Below are 26,057 nucleotides of genomic sequence, written 5' to 3'. Positions count from 1 at the left end.
AAAAAGTTCTGCCTTAAAAAACTAACCATTTTTAGAATGTTAAAAGGCAAAAAATGCTAAAGTGCCATAACTGTATCAAATGCAACTCTGTGCTTTTTGTGTTAACCCTGATTCTGAATTACGATGTGTTTTAAATTGGTGGTTTGTGTTTTTTCAGCACAGTGGTATAGTTGTTAATGCTGCTGCTGCTGCTGCTTCTCAGCTCTGACTCCTGGGTTCGAATCCTTAATGGAGTGCATTCTGTGTGTTCTCTCTGGGTTTGTATGGGCTTGTGTTGTGGGCGCTCCGGTGCTCTCCCGCCTTCCAAACACCTGCTGTGTTTGTGTCGTGTGATGGACTGGCATCCTGTCTCGAGTGTTGGCCCTCCTGTGTCTCTGTGCTTTTGGGACAGATTTCAGGTGGCTGCTATCCTTCATAAACTTTCCAATAACGAATAGTTTGTGTTCAGTGTTTTTATTTATAATTTTATATATAAATATATATTTAATTTATATATTTTAATAGGTTGATTTACAGGAGCTCCTACTAATGTACTGGAAGTGCTTGCTGATGTAATTTTTCTCTTGGATAATCTGGATTTTAGAAGACTGTCAATGACATCCAGGACATTGTTTTCTTGGTATAAAGGAATACAACTGGCAGGTATTGTTCTCAAACCAAGCAAAAATATTTTATTAAAAAGGAATCAGTACAGATGTACTGTTATATTCCCGATCTTTAAGAAATGTCGTACATTGATAGGCTAAAAGGCCTATGCATTTTTACACACAGATAAGACTATGAGGGGACCTGATTCAAGTATTCTAAATCCTCAGAGAAAAAGTCAGTCTATTGGATGTCTTCAGAACCAAAAATGAACAACCAGGCACAAGTGGAAACTGGGGATTTGCATTTACAACTGAGAACAGGAGATACATTTGCATAAATAGCTGTGGGAGTCTGCTAGAAGCTACCCTGGCATGTTGTTGAGGCCAATTTTCTGGTTTCTTCTAACGAACAGCTGGCTATGATCCTTAAATCAGTCTGAGATCAAGTAACAAACAACCGAAAGTCAGAGGGGCTGAATTGCCTCCTCTCATTTGTAACCTGTCTGAAGTTTTTAAATGAAGATCACGTCAACAGAGGAGCACAATTCTTTAAGCTGGCAGACATACCGGCTTGTTTCATTCTGTGTTCAGAAAATGTATTCAAATGAGAAGAAAATTAATGGGAAATAAAAATGGGAAAGATACAATCTACATCCTAATACCACAGCTGCATTCTTTTTAATTAGGCAAATTATTATGAAACCCTCTGATGCCCGCATGTTACAGATGTTTCGAATGGAATTCCTAGCAAGTTGAGATTAAGCTTTAAGAAATCTTTATTCTGTGTGATATAAATAACAGGTTTCCTGCTTTTATGCGAATCAGAGGGGCAGCTTGGGAGGAAGAGGAATTCTGCATGTCGTAGCCCTGTAACTAAGGCAGCTGAACCAGTAGTGAGTGACATGTGGCAGTTTCCGTTCAGAATTCATCATTCACATTGAAATTGCACTCTATTTTTAGACCACCTCTAATGGCAGCGGAAATTCCTTACTTGAGCCAAGCAACAGGTGCCATGAATCTGTATCTTACTCTGGTTTCCCGGGAAATGCTGTTGCTGTCCAGGTTATTTTATATTCATAGAAGAATAACAAACCAGGGAACAAAACACTATTTTTTGTTTGTCTCTATAGACTTGTTTGTGTGCACTTTCAAAGCTCTTTCTTTGTGGGGAGTGTCTGAATGGTCTTTCGTTTCTCATTACAGTACTTTGCTTTTGCAAAATGTGGAATGATAATCTGACCAGTATTTAATTAGTCTTTTATTTGAACTTTCATATTGTATCTATGGCGTGTTATTTGAAGGTCCCAATGTCCGTTTGTCAAATGCTTCGTGACAATTCTCATCTTCAAAAATGATTTTATAAAGCCCCATATTGACGACTTTTTTTAAAACAAAAAATGAATTCTGTTTTTTAAACAAAATCTGATTCTGTAATGTATGCAGTTTAAGAATGTGGTGAGTGTAGCTCTACCACTGCTGGGATTCAAGCACACAGTGTGCCTCTTCTTACGGACAAATTCTGCCATGTTGTAAAGGTCTTCTACTGCATAGATTTCTACATGATGTATCTTTCCAAGGTTATGTCATCTTCTGCACTGGGTTCGTGGACAATTTCATGAATATACCGTAGATCCTTAATAATAATTCCGTACACTTGTATAGCGCTTTTCTGGACACTCCAATCAAAGCAGGTAATGGGGACTCCCCTCTGCCACCAGTGTGCAGCCCCATCTGGATGATGCGACGGCAGCCATAATGCACCAGTACACTCATCAGCTATCAGTGGGGAGGAGAACAGAGTAATGAAGCCAATTCATAGCTGGGGATGATTAGGAGGTTATTATTATTGGTAAAGGTCAATGTGAAATTTTGCCAGGACAGCAGGGTAACACCCCTACTTTTTTCGAGAGAAGCCTTGCAGTTTTTAGTGACCACAGAGAGTCAGGACCTTGGTTTTACATCTCATCTGAAGGACAGTGCCTTTTTACAGTATAGTGTCCCTATCGCTATACTAGGGCATCAGGACCCACACAGGTTGCAGGGTGAGCACCCCCCTACTGGCCCCACTAACACCTCTTGCAGCAGCATCCTTAGTGTTTCCCAGAAGGTCTCCCATGCAGGTACTGACCAGGCTCACACCTGCTGGGGTTCAGTGGGTTGGCAGTTGTGAGTTGCAGGGTGATATGGCTGCTGGTGAGCATCAAGTGCATTTCAAGGCACTGTATCTTTAATGATACAGAAAGCACGTCTATGCTGTAATACTGCCCTGAAGTAAAGTAGATCTTACAAATCTTGATTTGGATTGCTGTCAGTGAACATTGCATCTGAATCCTGCATACAGAGAAACAATAGCCATAGGAAAAAAGGAAAATAGCAGAAAATCGGGCTCCTGGAGCCAATAATTGAGCATAGACTGAGACAGGTGAATAGCCAAGGGAATGAAGCCATTATAGGTTTGAGTGAAGAAATCTAGGTCAGATATAGTCAGTTATGTACAGCATGTACACGTGTCAGGATTTTTATGATGTATTGTACAGTGCATTGCTTAAATGATATATGAGGTGACATGAAGAGTTGTCACATATAGGCTTTTTAAAGGAAGAATAATGGTACTTGTTGCTTCTTAAGTACTAAGGATAATTTTACTGTTGTATATGAGGATGACTGTAGATTAGGATGTTATGTGGTACATTTTAATTCCCAATACAAGCAGACCTTCCCCTGCATAATCTGATGAGCTCTGGGAAATATCCCACCTGTGGGATTTCAAGCTGCCCTTTATAACAGCTGCCTAGCAGCTGGAATGTTGCCACACATTTCCATGTATTTAAAGGACCACCTTGTCAATCAGACATCATAACACATGTCTATTGTCTGCATTTTTTTAAATGCCATGTATGTTTTGTCAGCAGGTTTTTCTCTCTCATAGATGTACAGATGATATGTTGTTCAAAGATTATATAAATAATAGAAATAAACATTAACTCCTTTTATGCTTGTTTTGAACACATTATACAGTATAAGGTGTCTTTAAAGACACACAGTACATATGTAGTGTATAAAATACACTGTACCTTACTGTACAGTGCTGAGATTGTTTACAAATATGAAAAAGGCTGGTGGTAATGCAAAGAAAGGTTAAGATGCAGTAATTTGGACTAAAGCTTTTATACAGTCATTCCTGACTTTGTCTCGAAAACATAATAGTATGCATTTGTGCCCATGACGTACTCAGATTCCAATTTTCATCTGAGCTGAATTTGGTTAACCCCTGATGTCTGACTGGCTTTGCTGTTTGACAGTGCCAGAAGCAGACATTAGTATTCCCATGGAGGCCTGGTTGTCATGGAGAAACCATGCAGTAGTGTTGTGTTACCATGGGGACTTTCTGCCATAATGCACCTAAAGCAATCCAACTAGAGCATGTTTATGCTTCATACCACCTATGGCTTTGAATGTCAACTAGACGGGAATCCGCTGAAAACATTTAAAAATAAAACAAATATAAGCTCTTAAAATACTGAAGGATTAAAAAAAGACATCCAGTGAACTTTGCATCAATATTTCTTCAAGTAAAAGTGGTCATTCCACATGTTATTGTTGCTTTGCTTTCCTCTGGATTTTTTTAAAGCTTTGCAAATCTTTATAATTGAGGAGTTCTGCTGTCTGTTTTATTTTTTTGCCTGTATGTTTTTTGCCTTACAAGAAGCTGCTAATCTTTTTGCAGTGGTTGCAATTTGTTTTTTTAAGTTAAACGTATCCTTCCTGCTGCTCTAGACCTGTTGGTAAAAGCTTTTGCTTCTACCAGCTCGCAAGCACTCGCACACCTGATCAGACCACACCCCCCCACATACACGGCCTGTCTTCTCACACAAATATCAAAACACACCAACACGGCAACATGTTGGAACTTACGCCATCCTACTCACACACCTTTGCATATCAAGGATTTGTAAGCGAGCCTTATGACGGGCACGGTTGTCAGAAGACTGTGTTATGGAAGTCTCCAAAAAATATTGTGGAAATACATGTGACCATTAGTCCATTATTAAAAATATTTATTTCTCCATATTCAAATATAGAAGTGTAATAGTTTCATACCTCTTTCATTAATGTACTGCTATATAATATTCAATCCTTAAATGTTTTGTTTTTTTAATTCGAATTCCTTGCATTTGTATAGCACTTGTCTTCCCAGTGGACCACAAGGTGCTTTGTAATTGGGCACCCACTAAAGTGTGGCACATACCGGGGTGATGTGTGGCACCCTGAGTCACCTCACCATCCTGCAGGTGAAGTGGAGAAATAACTTCAGCAGTTGAATAAAGGAGTGAATTTAGGTAGGCCAGGGTGTCTAAGCTCAAGGTAGAATTTAACCAGGACGCTGGGGTTAACGTGTGCACCTACTGTACAACAATGGAACAAGTAATAGGTTTATTCCATGCTGAAAAAAAGAAGAAGAAAGAGAACACAACGTTTCGGCTGTGGAGCCTTCTTCAGGTGTGAGAGAGACAGGGCAGTAGGCAAAGGTAAAGTCACAACTTTACAACTTTAGTCACAAAAGGTAAAGTCACAGTAATTGTTGTACAGTAACAACTGTACAACAATTACTGACCAAGAAGCCAGAAACTTTATTTAACATCTTCTGCAAAGGACAGGACCTCATACATAGTGTTTTATTTTGCAGTGCCAGGTGTCCCTTGAAAATGGAAGTAGCACTTACAGTACCTGCATCTTCATGGATCCCTATTTAACTATGTTTATTGATTGCCCTTATGGGTATGTGAGTTTGTCATCAATATTAACCATAATTACTACAAATATTGCAGTTATGATTATTCTGCTCTGCTTACATCATTGTTCCATTCAAAAGAGCTCTTGCTGCCTGTCTTGTTTAACAACTGGCGAAAATAAATGCACAACCATAATAAAATGTCAGTCAGGAAACTGTAGGAATGAAAGTGCGACCTACACAGCCTCCAGGGTGAATGCTTGTGTCGCCTGTAAGCTCTGCAAAATGGTCAGTGGCTGTTGAACTAGGAAATGGCCGCAGTGTGGTTTAAAGGGAAATGGTAGAGATGCTACTCTTAGAGCACAGTATGAAACCCCCCCCCGGGACCATCATAAGGAGAGCCTATCCTGAATGCACAGGGTAGATGGTGAGACGGCGCTCTGGGAAAGACTCCAAAGTGCACTCCACACAGGGAAAATAGTCTATAGAGACCTCTAGTAATGTAACCTGTGTGTCTTAGAAGGTAAGAGGAAAGTGCAGCCCCTGATGAGTACCCCTGCAGAGACAGGGAAAACATGCAGACAGGGCATCGGGAGAGCTGGAGCCTAACCTGGCAAGTAGCAGGCATGAAGCAAGATGCACACTAATCCGTCACAGGGCACTTGCTGATGGACACACACTCACACCAGGACCAGGTTTCTCTGAAGCCAATTCACCTACCAATATGTGTTGGGCTGTGGTGGGGGGAGACAGCCCATCAAAAACCCCAGACTGGCATGGGAGAGAACGTACAACAAACTCCACTCAGAAAACACCCCGGGTCTGGACTTGAACCCAGAGCCCCAGCTCTGCGAGGCAGCGATGCTAAGCTTTGTGCCACACCAATCCTGGTACAGTATGTCCTAAGTGGGTAACTAGAATGTCAGTGAATGCAAACCAACATACTGACCTCACAGCAGTTTTGTTCTAAAATTCTAACATTTCTAAAACTATCCCAATATTTACCCTGTAATTTTGTTTTCCTTCTAAACCACCAGTAGGTTCTAATCTGTATCTGGTGCACTGGATTGTTTTCTTACGCTGTTAATCCGGAATGAAAAATACATTTAATTAGCCGATCGGTATACACTTTCATGTAAAATAAATGAATTTGGCGGAAAGCTAGCATAAAAGTGTGTAATAAATATAATGAAGTTAAAATGTTTAACCGTTAGAAGAATGGCTCTGTTTATACCCTCATGCTGTTTATGCTATGGGTAGACAGTGTGGGCCGAGCATGCTACTGCTGGTTTATTATCAAAGTTCACCGGGGAATACCCTTCAGCTCCAATGAATCATCCTGAAAGGTCTCCTGGAAACAGCAGTGTAGATCATGCTGAAATGTCTCCTGGAAACAGCAGTGTAGATCATGCTGCGGGGTCTCCTGAAAACAACAGTGCAGACACATCCCTCATTCATAACTGTGTGCCATTCAGGTGGCAGTGGGTGACAGGAAGACACTGGCAAAGATGATGGGCTGTTACAGCTGCTGCCATTTGTAGGAAGCTGAAGCTTTTGTTGCGGAGGAGGCGAGAGTGCCAGTCTGTGGAATCTGTAATCCCTTGTTGCCCCTTGTGCGTGGGCGCGCCGACAGAAGAAAGGGGAACCACAGAGGTCACAGACTGCTGCTGGAGTCGTGCATCAGCAGGAGGAACACTAGACTGCTAAATCAGTCGCACCTTTTTTTGTCTACTTGATTGAGGGCAGCTTGACTGCCTGTGTGTTCTATCTTAATCATTTCTTTGGTGATATCCTCTCTCAGCGGCCTTAATTTATTTACTCCTTCACTCCACAGGGTTTAGCAAGGGATTTCTTTTATCTGTTATATGGCAGTGTTCAGCTTCTGGAGTGCATAGCATGTTATTAACAAGTTTCATTTCTGTTTATCCTCATTTTGAATTGAAATAGAAAACACTGTGTTTCACATCCTCCCATGGATTATTTTCCGGTAAAGGAACCAGTGGTTAAACCAATAAATTGTAAAATTTACAGATTTTACACGTTTTTTCCCCTTTCTTTTCAACACTCACATTCCATTATGTTAAGTCTGAATTATCTGAAGTGAAGAAACAACTGCCTTCTTGATTTATTCACATCAGAGTGTTTCAGTTCAGATCGTGTTTTTCTGAGGTTAGTGTAAATTCTTTTTTTATGTTGTTGCTGACTGTATGACCGTGCCTACTGTAGTAACATCCTAGATAGCACTACTACTGCTTGTTACTAGTATTTTTCACCATTCTGAAAAGCAGTATTCTGGAAGAAGGCTCTACAGCCAAGATGTTGTTTCTTTTCTTCTCTTTTCAGCATGGAATAAACCTTTACTTGTTCCTTTGCATTCTGGAACAAATGGTGCATTTTGGATGTAATGAATCAAGTATTTGCAAGAAAAAGATTTTTCTATGCTGATGCTTAAAGATGTTGGAAAAGAAATAGAATACGGTCCTTAAAATTTAGAGCTTCTCCATTGTGCTGTCTGTAATTCCACAGTGAAAGTTAAAATGTAGCTGAGTGTGCTAGCTTTGTTTTGGATTTACAGGTTCCTTCTCCTTCACCTTCCTTTTTTGTAAATCCTGCTTTATCTTCTCATCTCCAAATCTCTGCCTTATCTTTAACAGCTCAGTTGAGCTGTTAAAACCTGTAATAACAAAGCAAGAAAATGCCATCCCTAGAGGCTTCAACAAGCCTGGGAATTCTTCACTGAATTAAACTGAACCCATCTATCAACTAATGCAGTCCAGCCTTGCTGCCAGATTGCTGTTCTCATGCTTTTGTTTTTAATTTTCTGATTATTTCATCTTTTCAGGGTCACTAAAAGTATTGATTTATATATGCAATGTTTCTTTCTCCTGTCAGTCCACATGAGACTGTTTCTATTAAGGATATGGGCTGATGAGCACTGAAACTGGGACTATAGCTTTGCTTACAGGAAGGATATGTCCTGCAAAGCAAGGTTACGTCTTCAAAAAGCTGCCTTGTGCATGTTTTTGTAATAATTGTCAGTTTAAATGTGTTTGTTTTATTGAGGGTCCTTCAAGGAACAGGTTTAAATAACCAGTAATGTACTGAATGTGGAAACTTTAGCGATTAAGGAGAAACTGAATGCAGTTTTATCTCATAAACCAAATTCTGTTCTAGAGTGTATAATAGTGATCCTTAGACGTATATAGCGCTTTTCTGGACACTCCACTCAGGATTTTTAATGACCACAAAGAGTCAGGACCTCAGTTTTATGTCTCATCCAAAGGACGGTGCCTTATTACAGTATAGTGTCCCCATCACTATACTTGGGCTTTAGGACCTACATAGACCGCAGTGCAAGTGCCCCCTACTAGTGACACCTCTTCCAGCAGCAACCTTAGTTGGAGGTCTCCTATCCGGATGCTCACCAGGTTCACACCTGCTTAGCTTCAATGTACATTAATAGTGTATATAAATCATTTTGCATAACTATGGTATGGTAACTTTCCTGCTCTTATTTTTAGGCTTATAAGGCATACTAAAGCAATTAAAAATATATATAGGAACAAGTAATAGATTTATTCCATGCTGAAAAAAAGAAGAAAACACAACGTTTCGGCCGTGGAGCCTAATATATATAGTTTGACAAAACCTCTACTCCTTGATTATTCATATCTACAAACATTTTAACCGATATGGAAAAAAATACACGCTTGTTGACATTCTTGCTGAAATGCGATCTGTCAGGACAAGGGTTTAGGTGCATCTGTTTAAGTAGGGGATTAATATGCTGAGCTGGCTGCTTTTCTTTTTTTCTTGTGTAGGAACACTGCTGGCTCCCTCAGGTTAGCTGTTAGAGGCTCTTTGCCTAGATTAGCTTTACATGTGACCCTCTGCCGACATTTATCAAATGGTTTGAGCTGAATTCTTCTGACTTTGTGCTGTGTTAGCCGGGGAGCAGGCTGTGGAAGTAACCTCTTGTCAGGGCTCCTTATTTTCCTTGCTCCCTCTCTCTACCTCTCCACTCTTTTACTTGAACCGTTTGGCTTTTTTAATCTCATTAGCGTGTCATACCCACCATTCACCTTTCACTTTCAAAGAGAATGCTGTGTTCTGCCTTGAGGGAATAAACAGGAAAGGGCCTGATGGTTGATCCCAGTCAAAACAGAAATAAGTCCCATGTCTAGCTCAGTGCACTGTAAGTTGTGATTATTCTCATTTTTGTTCCTTTCTTTCAGTTACAGAAAGTAACTGCAGAGAGTAGATCCAGAACGCTTTTTAAAAGTGCATTTTGTCCTTTATTTTTATTTGTTTTTCATCTGATGCTTCACTTTATATAAAAGCCTGCCAGGTGTGTGATGGAAGGAGTGGTAACCTTTTGAAGCTCTTTTCTGGCTTTCCTATCAGATGAGATGTGCTTTTGACATTTTCTTTCACAGCAGATTTAGAAATATGGTGTTTGTCATCCTTTTAAGAAACATCTTTCTTGTCTATGGATTGTTAGGGACTGTAAATTACCACCGATTTATCTTTGTTGTCAGCATTGTAACAGGGCTGTAGAATGATAGTATCCATGGAGACAGTGAGGGAAGTGATGTAGCCTGACACTGTAAGTTTGGAATATGCAACATGTTATGTGATTACTTTTGTTCAGAAGAGGTAATTGACCATACAGTAATGGAACTCAATGTCAGCTCCTGTTAAGATTGTCACTTGACAAAGTGAAATACTTAATCTCTTCGTGTTAAAACAAGCTTTAACTAGAAAACCCTCTCTAATAGCTTTCATAGTATAGTACATTATTTTATTTCATTGTTGTAAAACTTTTCCCTACCCATTAGTGCTAGTTTACCTCACAGAAACAAAGAATGTTTGAATAATCGTTCAGCTTTTTTAGAGGCATTATGTGATGAGATCCTTTATTTAAAAATGAGTAAAGTGTTTGTAAAGAACTTCATGGCAACTCTCCCAGTCTACCTGCTTCTCTGTTTCAGTGTACTCATCCCATTTTATAAGTGCCACTTCTGTAAATATTTCCTTCATAAGTATCTGCATTATTGCTAACATTTTAATCCACTCGAAGATAAACCAAGTCAAGAAAACCTCACAGATAATATCCCGATAAATGGTTTAATGCGGTCATCTAACTGCTGTATTTTTTTAGCTAGAGAAAGAAATTGCAAAAACCAAAGAGCTGGTTTGTTTTTAATTCAGCACAAGGTAAAAACACTACAAGACTCTGCAAATGAGTCCTGGTGGTGTGAGGCGATATCAGTTTTGTTTTGAATGAAGAATGAATATTGGTGATGGGAGACCCAGAAAGAATGGAATAGAAGTCGTGTTTCAAGATTGTGATCATTGATCCCAGACACCTGTGCATTCAGAAGGCTTGAGAATTTTGTTTTTACAAATACAATGTGTAATCCCTTATTAAATATTTAGTACCCAGTGTAATGAACATCATCAATGCATCATTTATTGTGTGCCAGCAGAACAGACGTTTTTTTGAGGCAAAGGTGAAAGCAGTTGCCTCTGTAATTGGTGATATACCGGGACATTTAAGCAAATTCAGGATTCCAAACCATAGTCTGAGTTAAGATGCCCTTTTCTGAGAACTGTTAAAAAAAAACTGTTAAACATACTGCTTAGTGGTTATCATGAGGAATTAAAACATGGGAATCTGTTCCTATTCCTCAAAATCAGTTAAGGATATTATGCTAAAAATATTAGGTAAGATAATCTGACAAAACTGAACCAAGTGCTAGGGCTAACTAAACTTCATGGATATGAGTTCCTGTGAGCAATTATCTCAATATGAACTACGGTTCGGCACAGAAAACATACCGTTTCAGTTAGTGTTATTTAGTGCAAGTTTATTTATGGAAGTAATTGTGTCCTTTTAACTGGAAGGCCATTTTTGTCTTCTAACAGACTTGTCTGGGGAGTGTGTAGCAAATGACCTCGCAGTGATAAAATGCCTCTAAGAAGAGCGAAGTGATAATGGACACAGAGTGGGGCAGACAGGTTACAGCTACAGCCTGAGGTGCTGTACAGCAGGCGGATAGCAAACGTCTAACTGTGAAAATCTCTTGTTATTAAAGGAGAACCATGGGAATGGTGGAGCTGCTTTAGATAAAGGACACATCCACCAGAAGCCCCTTCCAGTTGCTAGAATGCTGGTTTGTGGGTCTGTTGTTAAAATCGAAAAATATTCTTTGGGACAGTAGCTGGTTCTCATTTGGGCACATTTAATCAATCAGACACATGACCACAGCCCTCCATTCTGTGCTTTAATGCCTCAAACAATAGAAATGGCCAATGCAGCACTGACATGTGAAAGTTAAGCTGATCCACAACATCACTTGACTGGACAAACAGCCTGTGTTTGTTCTCTCTTTCTGACAAAGCGGTGTCCCTGTTTGTGCAACTGTCAGATTAGAGCTCGGGAAATTCAATTACAGAGCCTCTGACAAGATTAGACACATCCTAAACATAGATTTCTGTCAATGATAGAAACAGAAAATAAATATATATTACAATGTGCAGGCGCTGGTACTGTATTGTATGCATAGTTTTCACAAGGTCAAAATGCCATGCAGAATTCTCAAAGGTAGTCTTTATCTGGCAACAAAACAGCTTGTGTTTTCAGGTCAGAGACACTTACACATAGGAACAAGTATCTGAAAACCAAGTCTAATTTTCATATCATTGAGTTTTCTGCCAGTTTCAAATGATTATTGCCATTTATTTTTTTATGTACTGTATGTTTCTTAGTTGCTTTTATATAACTACAGTATATAGAAACTGAATTGAGTTGAAATTAAGCTCTGTGTTTAAATGGTTTAATTATTTTGGGGAACAACTGCAGTACTAAAGAATAATTGCTTTTGCATTTACAGTAATGCACTGACCATCATATTTTTTACTTTTAGAACCAAAACTAACATTTCTGTTGTTAGCACGGAGATCTCAGAATTTGCACAATGTTAGAAGTCCAATTTATAAATTTTGAATAGAGCTTACCATTGTGTTCAACAGTTTCCAATTGCAGTCTTGTGGAGGTTGTTTTTTTATCTGACTGAAGCATCCACATTCCTCTGTCAGTGAACTTGTGTGGACATGATCTGCCTGCATTGATCTTATTCTGTCCACACAATGTCATGTAGCTTGCGTTCTCAGATCTAATAGAGAAAGTACAGCCATTCCTTTTAACAGGACACACGTACTGTAACTTAGACTGCAGTGTTTGCTTTTGTCTTGTTGTAGTAGATAGTAAGATTTTTTAAGTTGTTCAAAACTTAATAAAGAAAAAGTCCTGCAAAGTGTAAAATCTTGAGCTACAAACAACTCAAAAGTACAGCCAGCATGCGCATTGCCCTTACTTTGCAATTTTTCCATTTTACTGTGTGTGGTGCTGTTGAATAAACAAATGAAGTTATAATTTTGAATACGTCCTGTTGTTCAAATTGGCAGGTACGACAGAGAGTTAACAAAAAATCCATTTCATATTTGATGCAATACGCTCTAGTTACGCAAAGCATGGGCATTGGTCTTTAGGATCACAATTTGCGTGCATTTGAAAATATCAGTTTAACACAGAACTATTAGTAAAGCAACAAGAGAAAAAAACTACAGTGGATTCCTGTCCTGTAGAGGATTTGTAAAAAGTTATGAATTCTTTAAATCTGTGTTTCAGATTTGAGCTCATACTTGGTACAGTAGATGAAAGGATTGAAAGTTGTTAAAGACCCTCATGTACTTCTGTAAATCTGTGGCAGAAAGTTCTATACTATACCAGATCATTACTTGAACCCCCTATTTTTTTGATAGCGCAAAAATATATATATACCCAGACTTTGCCTTATTTTCGCTGTTGTTCAATATATAAAACCAGCCACATAGTCTCATACATTTAGTGGGTTTAATTGCTAGAATGTAATTGCAAAGAACAGCACAGTGATCAAGGTAAGAATATGTTTTTAAATAGCTGTATTTGCATATTTCATACTCTAATGATTAAAAGGTAAAATAAAAACATAGAATAAAAAGCTTATTTAAAATGTAGTCTCAATTTAGAATCTATTTGCATACAGCAGGTATCAAAGTCTTTCACCTCATTTATGCAAGGCACTAATTTGAATTAATGACACTGTGTGTGCTTTACATAAAGGTTTTTAAGTCTACTAGCCTCATTTGCCTGTTACAGCTATTGGCCTGTGCAGCCCTGTTCTTTGAAATGCCATTTTCATGAAACTGAAATAAAGGGATTTTCTTTAGCAGCAAATAAGATCTGGGTTGTGATAATGTAACCACAAACCAGTCTGACAGCACTGTGTACTCCTAGCATTTCAGAGCATCTCACATAGCACATCCGGGTTTCTGAAAGCCAGGTTCAGTTCCTATATGCTGGGCAAACCTTTTGTTCTTTGCGAACAACTGTTGAAGATCAGTGAAAGCAGACGTGGGTAGTTGATAAGCTGCGTATGCACCTGTAAATCTGTTGAATCAGGAGGGCTTTTTCTTAGCTCAGTAACACAGATGAGTCAAGGTGGGAATTGCCTACATAGCTTACGTGCTCAATATTTATTCAGCTTAGTTCACTTAAGCAATTAAAATGTCGTATGGTGGGGGTAGGGTGCTGGGGAGGGCTCTAGCAATGAGGGGCATAGGCAGGTGGCTGATTTTTAAATGCTCACCTACGCTGCTGTTCAGCATGATGAGACAGCTCCCATCCTGAAGATGTGTTTGAAATAACAGCATTGGCTGATCTGCCTGAATCGTTTAAATTGGGGAAACCCTTTTGCTGAAGAAAATTATTTTTTCATTATCCATTTTCATTTATATTCATTTTACAGTACATAGTACACGCATCATGTAAGTTCTTGGGAGTTACGTGTAACAACACTGCACATTATACAAGCTACACGCATACATATCAAACTTAGTAATCCTTTTAATAATACATACATACTGTAAATAGATGAGTAGAAAAGCAGTTTCATACAAATCGGTAACAGAAGAGGAATGACAGCTGCACATTCAGTGTAGTTTTTAATTAATATTTTACTTTAAAAAAAATTGTGACTGTGAGGTGTTCATAAAATCAGGTGCAAAGTGCTATTGTCAATTAAATTTCATTTTCACGTTAATTACATCAATGTTGGCACAGTTGTGTTCAACATTAGTTGACTGCAACAGATACTGCTACAAATTACTGTAATTTCAAACACATGGTTCAATGTTCATTATGTACTATACCTGTGACAAGACTCTAAAGTATTTTTTTTAAATATTGAAAACATTTATTTTTTAAATTAGTGTACGGTTATTCCTGTACCAAACAGGTATAGTGTTATAATTATGTAGTATTAAAAAATCTTTCAGGTATTTTGAGTTAAGCTTTGCATTGCTGAATGATCAAGCATGCAAGCCACAGACCTTGCCACGCACAGATCAAGTTTAACTTTCATTTTTAACAGACGCTGAGAAGAGAAAACACAGACGTTGTTTTTCATCAAGTTACCTTCACGTCATGGTGAGAGACTTGATTGTGCCTGCCCCCGTGCGAACAGGCCAGTATTTTCAGAAGTGAAAAATACTGGTGTGGAGAAATGCCTCTTGCCTCTCTGTGATGAAAGAAAAGCAGTCACGATGAAAGAGATTTCAGATGAAAGACATCAATCTTTCTAATGTCAGGGACAGTTGCGTTTGTGGATGATAGACTGAGGCCTTTGCTTGGAAAGTGGCCAGTCTGCTTCTACTCATTTTCTCTTGTGAAATACTGAACACTGCTCTCGTTGACCGGCTGTCTTGGAACATCAACATCTGTCAAGGACTGGAAAACGTGTGTTGCCATGAGTCCTGTATGAGTTGTAAAATTGGATAAAAGATGTTCCCAATCTAAGTTTTAATAGTTTTGATGGAGGCAGAGTGTTTTATTTGATATTTTTATTAAAAGGTTTACAACCATTATAAATTTGCAGATAAGTGAATAAAGTTTAATTCCAGCCATCACAGAAGTGCTGAAAGTTGGCCAAATGGACACTTAAAGAAATTACAATATGATCAGAGAGCAAAATATTACTGAGAAAGAAGCAACAAAGAAGGGAGTCTCAGGCTTTCTGGCAGCTTATCTCTAATAAAATGTGCCCAAAGTGCAGCAGGATGGGAGTACTAGTCGAACTGCTTTGATAGGATGGGCTGACGCAGGCTGGGCAATAATAATAATGATATTATTGTTGTTGATAAAGATTATTATTGCTTACACTTATATAGCACTTTTCTGGGCACTCCACCCAAAGCACTTTACAGGTAATGGGAACTCCCCTCCACCACCACCAATGTGCAGCCCCACCTAGATGATGTGTAGGCAGCCATAGTGTGCCAGAAGCTCACCACACATCAACTATTAGAGAGGAGGAGAACAGAGTTATAAAGCCAATTCATAGATGGGGATTATTAGGAGGCCATGATTGGTAAAGGCCAATGGGAAATTTGGCCAGGACTCTAAGGATACATCCTCACCCATTTCAGGAAGCCCGCTGGGAGTTTCAATGACCACAGACAGTCACAACTTCTGTTTTAAGTCTTAACCGAAGGATGGTGCTTATTTTACAGTATAGTGTCCCCATCACTATATGGGGGTATTAGGACCCACACAGATTGCAGGGTGAGTGCCCCCGACTGGCACCACTAACACTTCTTTCAGCAGCAACCTTAGTTTCCCATCCAGATACTGGACAACTTCAGTGGGTTGCCGGTTGTGAGTTGCAGGGTGATATGGCTGTTGGCCAATATTGGTGTAGCTGTCAGCACTGGGCTGGTATCTAAGAAGGAGGCTGGAGGAAGATCTCACTGGGCACATCCTTACATGAACACCTGGAGCTCAGAGTGCTCCATAGGGAAAGAAACCAACCAGTTTTCGACATCTCCATATACTGTAGCAGGGGCCCTCAATCCTGGTCCTGGATGGGCTGTGTGTCTAAAGGCTGTGAGTCCAGCGCTGTGCACTAAACGGCTTGACTTTACTGGCTTAATTGGACGGGTTGGCTGGCTTTGCATAGGCTGTCAGGAGCTGGTATTTTAAAGATGCTTGGAAAATCTGCTGCCACACTGTCCCTCCAGGACCAGGACTGGTGAGCTATGCAGTAGAGGTAGCTGTGCTTCTCCTTGCTTCCTCGAGAGAGGCTGGGTGACAACTCAGTAATCCTATTAGAGGTGGGGGAAGAAGGCTCTTCATCTGTAATTAATAATAGATCATCTAATTAACATACCATATATTAGCATGTAAAAAATGGACAATTTAAGTTACCTGAGGAATAAGTAAATGCATCACTGTCTAGAAAAGCAACAACTCGTTAATGCAGTTTATAAAACCACTCTTGTGTTAGCTGGGAAGCAGTACGCACTGAAGAGTGTAAATACTGTACCTGTATATAATACAGGGAACAAGAGTGCAGGTAACATTTATAGCATGCATGAAAAAATAAGACGTTTTCCTAGTGGAAACAGCACTGTGTGATGTTCCAGCTTCTCTTAGCCCTTTTCCCCTTCATTCCCTTTTCTTCTTTTTGTGTTTTTGTGTTTTCTTCAGGTACTGTATGACTCACCTGGTCTTGCTGTTATTTTCTCTGGCCTGACCATAAACTTTCAGTCTAATTGAAATGATCTGTGAGAGAGCATTCAATGCTGTAAGACAGTTCCTGGTGCTCTAGCCGTTTCAGCAGCCTCAGTAGCCCTTCTGTGTGGAGAGGCCGGTCAGTGCACCGTCAGAGGGGTCTGGGCAGCCCTGCAGAAGTGCCCCCGCGCTGCCTGGAGCGCCGTGCCCGCATTCAGCCTACTAATTGGGCAGGACTGGTAAAAAGGAAGTTAAAGTGAATACCTGCCTTGGAGAGTTTGGGCCTATTTTAAACAGAGTACCTCTGTATCACAGTGCAAACAATGTGATTTTGTGTTAAGTGGGCACCTTTCATGAAACTGCCCACATACTGTACTGATTTGCACTGCTGACCAGTTAAACATTTCTAAGTAGGAAAGAACTGTTGAACCCGAACATAAGCATAAATAAAGAATACAGTAAATGCAAACTTAATAAAACAAAAATACAGTCATGTACCTAAGCAAAAGCCAAAGGATTGGTTCTTGATGAATGTTTTTATTTTAAAAGAGCCTAATTCAGAGTGCCGGCTTTTGTGAATATTGATTTAACTCCCGGATAGTGCTCAGAGCGTGCTTGCTCATGCATTATATTGTTCCTTTCCTGCTCAAGCTGCATTTCACTTGCACTAAGCAAGATGAGAAATTTAATCACTCCAGCCTGCGTCAGTTTTGTGCTGCGTTCCTTTTCTCTTCCCGTTTGTTTTGTATTGCCATGAAGTTCAGAGAGGTAATGTAAAGGTCAAGCATAATGCAACAGATCATGACTGTTTTGTTTTGTTTTGTACTGTTGTTCTCTCAACACCTGTACCAACAAACATGAAATCCCTTTTTTATAGCATTGTATCTTTTGAAGTCATGCTGTGGTACTTGAAAAGGGTGGGGGGAAAAAGAAAGTTTCCCCTTTTTTCTTCCTTACCTTGAGGTAATGTGCTTCTTTGCTGGTATTCGGATCACGCATGCTAGCGGACCACCCACTTTCAAAACATAGAAAAAACAACAGACAAATTGTATTGTATTTACCTATTCCAAAATGTCTGGTCAGTGTCCAGCCATGAAATGCTTAAATGAAACACGAGCTTTTTTAGTTTAGCACATTTCTAAAAGTAGTACATGATGGCCATATTCCTTACCTGTCTGCAGAGACACTTTTAGGAAGATAATCTAAAGCCATTTTAAAACCAGTAGAAATTGTAAAAAAATGTGGCTGTCATGTGTCTCTGACTGTCTAGAAATACACAAATTTGGCCTTTTGTTCTAAACTTTTTTCATTATCAAGTCTATATCAACACTGGAAATGGACTTTGTGAACAAAGGTTTTGTGTGTTGAAGCCCTATATTTCAGCTTGTATTCTCAGTTGATCTGGAAAAATGATGTTTTGGGGGCTACATGTCAGCTACAGTACATTACATATTCATCTTGTTCCATATTCATGAGGTGAGAGTTACTGATTGTTCCTTTAATGCATGAAGATAAGGTCCTTGAAAGATAATCGGCACACATCCTACCTGCCCAATCAGCACAACCACATTGTACATGTGTGGCTGCTATAAGTCAGTTACTGTAGCTTGCTTTCTATGTCCATGCTGTAGTGGAAGCTTTGAGGTTTCAAATACATGCTGGAATTTTGAAGATAAGGACATGAGCAAGGTTACAAAGTGAGAGGAGGCCATTCTGTCAATCTAACCCAAACACATTTGGTGTTTAATAGCCATTCTTGTTCCAAGAATCTCAGCCAGATATTTCTTGAAAGAAGTGAGTGTACCTGGTTCAACACCCTGGCTGGGTAGCTTGTTCCATACTCCCTCTGGCTAAAGACCTGCCTCCTGATTTAAGTTTCAAATGCACATCTATGTACTTTCTGCTCTTATCCTCTGGTTTTTGTTTCAATTAACTCCTGAAAAAAGAAATGCTTTGATCTTTGGTAGTCTACAGTAAAAAATCTGGAATGAAGTCTCTGGCAGCAGTGTCCTTCTTTGATTATTCCATCCATCTTTTTGTGGTTTTTCATTTCTTATAGTCTGATCTGAAAATCAGATGATTTGCGTGTTGATTTGCCATCTTTTTTTCCAAACCTGGTTAAAAAGCAGCACATTTATTGTTCTCAAACTAAATCAAATTATTAGAGGGAAACAGCAGAGGAAAATGGTGAGACTAATTGTTTTCTAGCTGGTTTTAATACTCCTGTGCTAAGCTTCTGTTTTCAACACTGTGTTTATGAAGCACTCCTTCGAACTTCTTCTGTTAAAGGAACGTAATTCCAACACGCAGGGGGTTGTTTAGAATCCCTCAGAAGTGTGAGAAGTATATCTGAACTGAAAAGGTTAGAAGTACACAGACCTCTGCACGCTGAAGGTGTGACATATCACAAAACGTGTACGAAAAGTCCTTCACTGTGGGCTGAGCGTTAAAGACAAGCAGCGGCTCTGTTTGACCTGAGCTTAATCAACTGGGTAACAAGCATGGAGGCAGATACCAGGGTATGCAAATCTTAGGCTGTTGCAAAAGTAGCAGCTTTTCCTTCGCATTAACTGATGATCAAGGTGGCAGTGTTACAGAGGAAGTAATGCCATTACTGGCATCCTCCTCATCTTGTACAGGTTTGAGTTTGACCTTCATGTGAGGAAGTAGAAGGAAGTAAGCTTATCTGTTCCCTTTCTCTGCTAACAGTCTTCCTACACAATAATTCAATCACATGTTGCACATCTGTATGTTAGGAACTGAGTATCTTATGCCCAATGTGGTTTATGAGAATGATCGGTAAATTCAGAATGATCAATTTTAAGAGGCATTGTATCCTGGAATGGTCTTTAATGAAAAAAGGAAGCCATGCTAAATGCTTTGTGTGTTCTATACTTGTTGGCCACAGAATATTTCTTCATTTTCTGTGATTTTTGATCGTTGGACTGTCCATATTTTTATAATTTAGACATTTCATATTTAGGCAAAATAATAAGGTATTCTATCTCTCACATCCTATGTTATAAAGTCATCCATTACCAAACACAGTGTAAGAATTTTCCATCTGGCAGCTGCCTGTTTGCGTAGATTCACAGTCTTAGCATCATATTGATGCCCAATTCTCTGTCTTAAGCCTTTCTTTAGAAGTTATGAGCTTAAAGGTCTGTGTAATTCTTCTTGGCTTTAATTCCTCCTAGCCTCCTAGCATCATGCTAAAGGTTTCCTAAAGAGTTTAAAGTATCTGCTGTTCCTTAAAGAACTACATGACTTAGGCTTTTCTTTCTGTCCTCAAAAGGTTTTTAATGACATAATCATCAAAGCTGTTTGGGCCCTGGAAACTAGCCAGATGTTTAATGCTGTTATATTACGGTCCTGAGTAGCAGCATTCCAAATTAGTCGTATTACTAAAAAGACAAGCACTATCATTATCGGAGCTGGATAAATAAAACCTTGGTTTAAGACCACTTTCTCCTCTCTCAAAAGTGGATAAAAGCCTATTTTCATCCAGACACCATTATAATGGGCCAGGCTATTATGGGTTTGTGAAAAACGACTTCTTCGTATAGATCATTATTAGATTTATTTGAAGGAATATGATTCTCGTAATATTATCCTGAACGTTCTGCCTTCGGGTGCTCTACAGATCTGTTTTCTTAATTAAATATTAAAAGATTGGCTCAAATAAGTTTAATGGTTCTATTTTCCTACCTTAAAAAAACTGCTTCATACCTGCTCCCATTGTTGATATAGTGTGTTGGTTCTTTGTATTTACAAGGCAAACGGTCATGCCTCACAAAACTCTGAATATGAAAAACGCCCCAGTAGGAGAACTGCTGCACCACAAGGGCAGTTAGGCATATAAGAAAAGGCCTGTGCCTTTAAACACATTATTTTAATGACCAGTCTCAGTCATGGATAGATGTAACACCGTGTACATCCCAGTTTCTCATTTGATAGTTAAATACAGATCAAAACTTCCATATGAAAACTAGTGGCTCTGTTTCGTTGTAGATTACAGGTCCTATAGATCGATCACAATTTTACAGTACATACAGGACTATGAAGTACAAAGTACAGCACCTCCTACAGTATGTCATACAGGGGCGTTAGTTTGAAAATTCTGCAGATCAGTGAAGAGTGCCACCTATCGGTCCAGCAAAATCACTTACTGTATGCATCATGCTTTTCCTTGGAGGCCTCTCATCATGGTACTGATTAGTCCTTGTCCTGCTAAGCTTCTGATAGCAGATATTACTTTTGCTGGTGGTTTTTCAATATAAAAGACACAATACTTTATCAAGTTTATACTACACTTCACCTGTTTGCTGCCAGGTCAGAGTCTACATACGCAAATAACAAAAATGGAGGGTATATTATCAATAAGACTCCTCGACAGTAATTTAAAATAGAAAAATCTCTTCTAGCTTACAGGACATTTTAGGTCTTGTCTTCAGCTAGAGCCTTGCCAGCAAGGAAGAATGTAGAAGTTCTGCAAACAAGAAAAAAATATTTTAAAAATGTGAAGTGTGTAGTAACATAAGACCTCAAGTGTATCAGGCAGTTCACACACACTTCTGACATCTGTATTAAAATGCTCTCTCTGCACACAAAACATACACACATACATTCTTGACAAAGAGTTACAAAAGTATTACAAAATGTATCCCAAGAGCTCCAAAAAATATAACAACCAGGTTCATATGAATGTTTTGATCTTTTTTTTAAAAAAAAAAGGCTTGTATTGCAATGTTTTTATTTGCTTGGAATCCTTCTTCGTCAGCTGCAAGAGAAACCAGATCATGCATCTTGATGTCTGAGGAAAAAGAATTCCACTCTGTTCTTGGAGCTGGGAGTCTTGTGTTGGACTTCCTCCGGTCACCAGATGTGCAGATAGCTCACCGGGTGCAGAATCCTTCAAGCCTGAATTCTTGAAGCAAATGTGTGTTAAAATTTTGAGTTTGGTGTGATTTCTTTATTTACCAGGAAATGCTTTTAAGCAGTTCCTATAACACATGTCTACAAGCACAGATGGTTCTTGATTATAAACACTAACACTCAGTAGCAAAACCCTTACAGTATTTGCACTGCCCTTACTGTTAAGGACAGATCTAAGCTACGGTAATTTCTTGTACTTGGGTCACAAAGCAGTGCTAAGCTTTTTTCTCTCTAGTACTGATTGAAGGCTTGAGCATTTCCTTTCTCCGTTTTTTTTTAAATGGGATATCTGTACTCTTGTCATTGCCAGGCAACAATTTAATATACTTTCACGTTACCTTATTTTTAGGGAGGATCATCATCATTAACTACACCCGAAGATAAGGTAATGAAATAAATGCTTCGTATCTTTGGCTTCACATCATTTTTACATCACATTCTTCTTGTAAGAATTTTGCTTACTAAGCCAGAGCATGGTGTGCATTGTGCTGGCGAGGAGAGAATCATCTGTCCCTGCAAGAGATTGAATGTGCGCACACTGTAGCTGAGACTGCAAAACTGTGAACTCAATTGTTTGTTAAAGGGGAGAAGCTATCAGCAAAGAGGGGGGGAAACGGGAAAACAGAAGAGATTAATGGCTTGTCTAAGGTGAACAAAATCCCAAACAAATGTTTCTCGGACATGTGTGTTGACTTGAGGCACGAAGTGTACACCAAAAATGTCGATACAAACATGGAATTGAACAAGTAAAAATTGACATACAGTATATAACCTCTGAATACCACAGAGCTCAGTGAATTGTCACCTGATTTAACAACCAAAATGCTGCTCATTGTACACATTAAACTCCTTTGCAGTACAGTATGTCCCATTGATTATTGAATTACTGTGTTTTTCTCATTGCCAGTACCTGGATCTATGGGTTCCATAAAGTCAGGGCGGTTCTATTCCCTTTCCTCTTGAAAATGCCCATGGTCTCAAAGCTTAGTCTTGCCACCACATCCAGCCCTGCAGTGCAACCTGACAGTAGATTCAGGGTCAGCGTTTGTTGCACAAAAATGAGCTTTGCCAGGACCATTATTCCTAATATGATCTAAACATTAAACTTATTGCTTGGTTAAACATTTGCAGTAATTCTGACAAATGAGAGAAGATGGCATCTGTGTGTCCAGAATGTTTATGTGAGCTTTCTATTGCACTTTATCAATGATAAAAGCTTAGTGCTGTGATTATAAGGATCTGTGAAAGTGAAGGTTTAGGAGGAAGCGGTGTTTAACAAAGGTAAAATGGAAAATCCCTGCAGTTTATGCAAGGAGAAAAAACGAGAACTGTTTTGAACTGCCAGCTGTGACATAACTTGGCATTATTATATGAGATTTATGATGTTCTGAGCCATCAGAAAGTATAAAAAAGTCATTTTGGAATTTGTCACCAGTGATTCAGTGTGAGAATGCTGAGGTCACTCCTGTCAGAATGTGTTGCAGTCAATTAAGCAGATCAAGGTTTAAGGCAGGACTGAGAGCTTGGCAGCGGCACATTTTAGCCTTTTGTGTTCACAGAACATTCATGTATGAGAAGAGTCGAATGTGTGATTCTCTCAACTAGGGAATGTTTTCAGGTTTGCTTAAGAAAAGGAAATTGTATTGTTTTTGAAACATTGAACTGTTTGATGTGGTGCAGAAGTTCAACAAACGATGAAAAATAATGCACATCCAGAGATCACACACGTGGTGTCCTACACGAATAAAAGTGAAATCAATGGGACATGCAATCTTGAACACTTTTTTTTATTAATAGAATTGGCCAGGACACTGGGGCAATACCCCTGCTCTTTTCAAGAAACATCCTGGGATTTTTAATGACCATGGCGAATCAGGACATCGCCTTTTTACAGTATAGTGCCCCCATCAATCCTTCGCTTTCCCAGGAGGTCTCCTATCCAGGTACAGACCAGGCTCACACCTGCTGAGCTTCAGTGGGTTGCCAGTTGAGTTGTAGGGTGATATGGCTGTTGACACATTCACTAGTATTTAACAGTAGTGAACGTTTCAGCAAACAAGTCTTAATCAAGACATATAAAAGTCTGGTCCTGTTGATTCTATTTCCGGTTGTTCACTGGACATCTTTTTCTTTGTGTTCCAGTATTTCACAATTGGAAGAAGTCTGTGATGCTTCTGTTGTGCGAGGTCGGTTAGTCGCTTTAGGAGCAGGAGTGGCAGGGCAGAAATTGGTGACTTTTCTTAGGCTCTTCACATTACAGGCCCACCCTGCTGAGTGCGTGTGGCCTCTGGAAATGTTACGCATGAGTGGTCTATGTCCGGGGAAATCTGCTAAAATAGGATACATACAGGAAAGGGCATCTTTCTTTCCTGGGGTTCGATAAAACACAGCTCTCTGTTGTTGGGAGACAACTTGGAGAGAGTTCTTGATGTCGGATTCCAGGAGCTGAAAGGCAAAAGATCGCCGCCTTCAGGTCCTCAAGTTCTGTGGTTCGTTCAATTGACTGTGAATAAAGCTGTTGTCCCACTGGCAACTGGAACACAGGGAGATGATTTTGACTTGAGGGCTCCAGTTCTGCAAATGAGCCAATGAACTTGGCCTTGGTAGTTCTGGAGATGTATTTATAATGTTTGTTTTTATCAGATAGGCTTTGTTATTTTTCAGAACTTGAAATGCCCTTTTAAGCTTTCATTGAAATGCTTCCAAAACAGTATTTTGGCTAAAAGCTATATGGTAAAACTAAGAAAGAGTCACCTACTGTCCTGGAATAGGAGGAACCTAGTGACATAGTCCTAGAATGTTTTTTTGTTGGAAAATAATAAATAGTGATGGAAAAGGCACCCACAACAGCACAAAATGATTTTGCCTGAAAAACTTTAATCCCTGTTGTGTATCCTATTGAAAATTACAGTATAGGCAAGTCTCTCCTTGCTACAGTATATATATTTAAAACTAAATCATACACCAACAATTAAAAAGCACTATTCTGAGTGGTTCAACAAATCAATTAGGACAAATATAAGCCAAAAAATCACTTTAGAAAATGATTAAAAACAACACAGTCCAGTTAAAGAAAAGTAGTACCATGAATTTAAATCAATAGATATGTTATATGAACTGAGCAATGCACTAGTAAGTCTCAATTAGAGCAATGTGTACATTTTTGGTCACAACTTGATCCTGCCACTCTGGAATCAGTCCTGAAACGAGAGACCTGAGTCCTACACTGAGAGGCTAAATAAGGTGAACTGTTTCAGGCTTCAACTGAAGGCTATTAAGGGACCTGATACAAGTATTAAAAATCCTTGAAGGCACTGACAACGTCAGCCCAGGGGGGTTCTTCAGAATGAACAGTAAAGCACGAACCAGTTCAGTTTAGTTTCCTTGTCATATGCACAAGTGCAATGGAGTGCTTACTGTATGTGCTTGTACGCTCCCATACAAAGCCATTAAGGAAACCAGAGGACACAAATGGAAACTACGAGGAAGTACATTTCAAACTGAGAACCAGAGGCCCTTCTTTATCCAACGAGCAAACTACCCAGCCAAGTTGTTGATGTTGATGGTTTCTTTTGAGAAATAGTTAGAAGAGATAAATTGGATACTAAAGCTGCTAACCGTCAAACAAGTCGCATGGGCGGAATGGTCTCTTCTCGTTTGTCTCCAATTAAAGCAGCTGCAGGGCATGCCAAACATTTAGCTTTTTCTCTAAAGTGGGAAAACTTTAGGAAGGTCTGTTGTAAGGAAACTGTTATTAATTTGTGAGCACACCCTAATTAACACTGTGTTTCCTAGGTCTCCGTCAGGTGGTTGGGCTTCTTGTACAAGTTGGTTAGCTTTCGTTAGCCTTGCTCCTGTTGTGTTTCAAATTGACCAGCAGAGGGCAGAGTACAGTGTCAGTGTGGGAAAGTTTTCCTGCTTAGAAGCACAGTGCTCCTTCACACTGTCCATTGCATTTTCACTGTATATTGAAGGTCCAGGATCATTTAATAAGTAATGTGTTAATATTAATCCCAGAGTTTATTTACTTGATGGAAATAACTGCCTTTTAATGTTCCAGCCTGATAATTCCATGCGACCTAGCCTAAAATAGTGGGTGGACTAAAAAGACCAGGTTGTTTTTTCCCCACAAATGTATATATTTACTGTATGTACTGCGAGTCATAAAAAATGAAACATCTGGTCATTG

General features: G+C 39.3%; 1 protein-coding gene across 4 annotated transcripts in view; it reads left to right on the top strand.

Moving 5' to 3' along the window:
• ank3b (ankyrin 3b) overlaps positions 1-26,057 on the top strand; it is a 202,948-nt gene that overhangs the window by 17,975 nt on the left and 158,916 nt on the right. For 2 of the 4 annotated variants that reach the window (XM_015346595.2, XM_015346602.2), the window contains exon 2: positions 22,218-22,253. The exons of the other annotated variants lie outside the window; for them this stretch is intronic. In XM_015346595.2, coding sequence (XP_015202081.2) covers positions 22,218-22,253 — 36 coding nt within the window. The remainder of the gene's footprint in view (positions 1-22,217; positions 22,254-26,057) is intronic. 4 annotated transcript variants of the gene reach the window in all.

This window comes from Lepisosteus oculatus, chromosome 4, assembly GCF_040954835.1.
Source record: "Lepisosteus oculatus isolate fLepOcu1 chromosome 4, fLepOcu1.hap2, whole genome shotgun sequence".
Lineage (NCBI taxonomy): Eukaryota > Metazoa > Chordata > Actinopteri > Semionotiformes > Lepisosteidae > Lepisosteus > Lepisosteus oculatus.
Note: the sequence above shows the minus strand (reverse complement) of the source record. Positions and strands in the feature narration are given on the sequence as shown.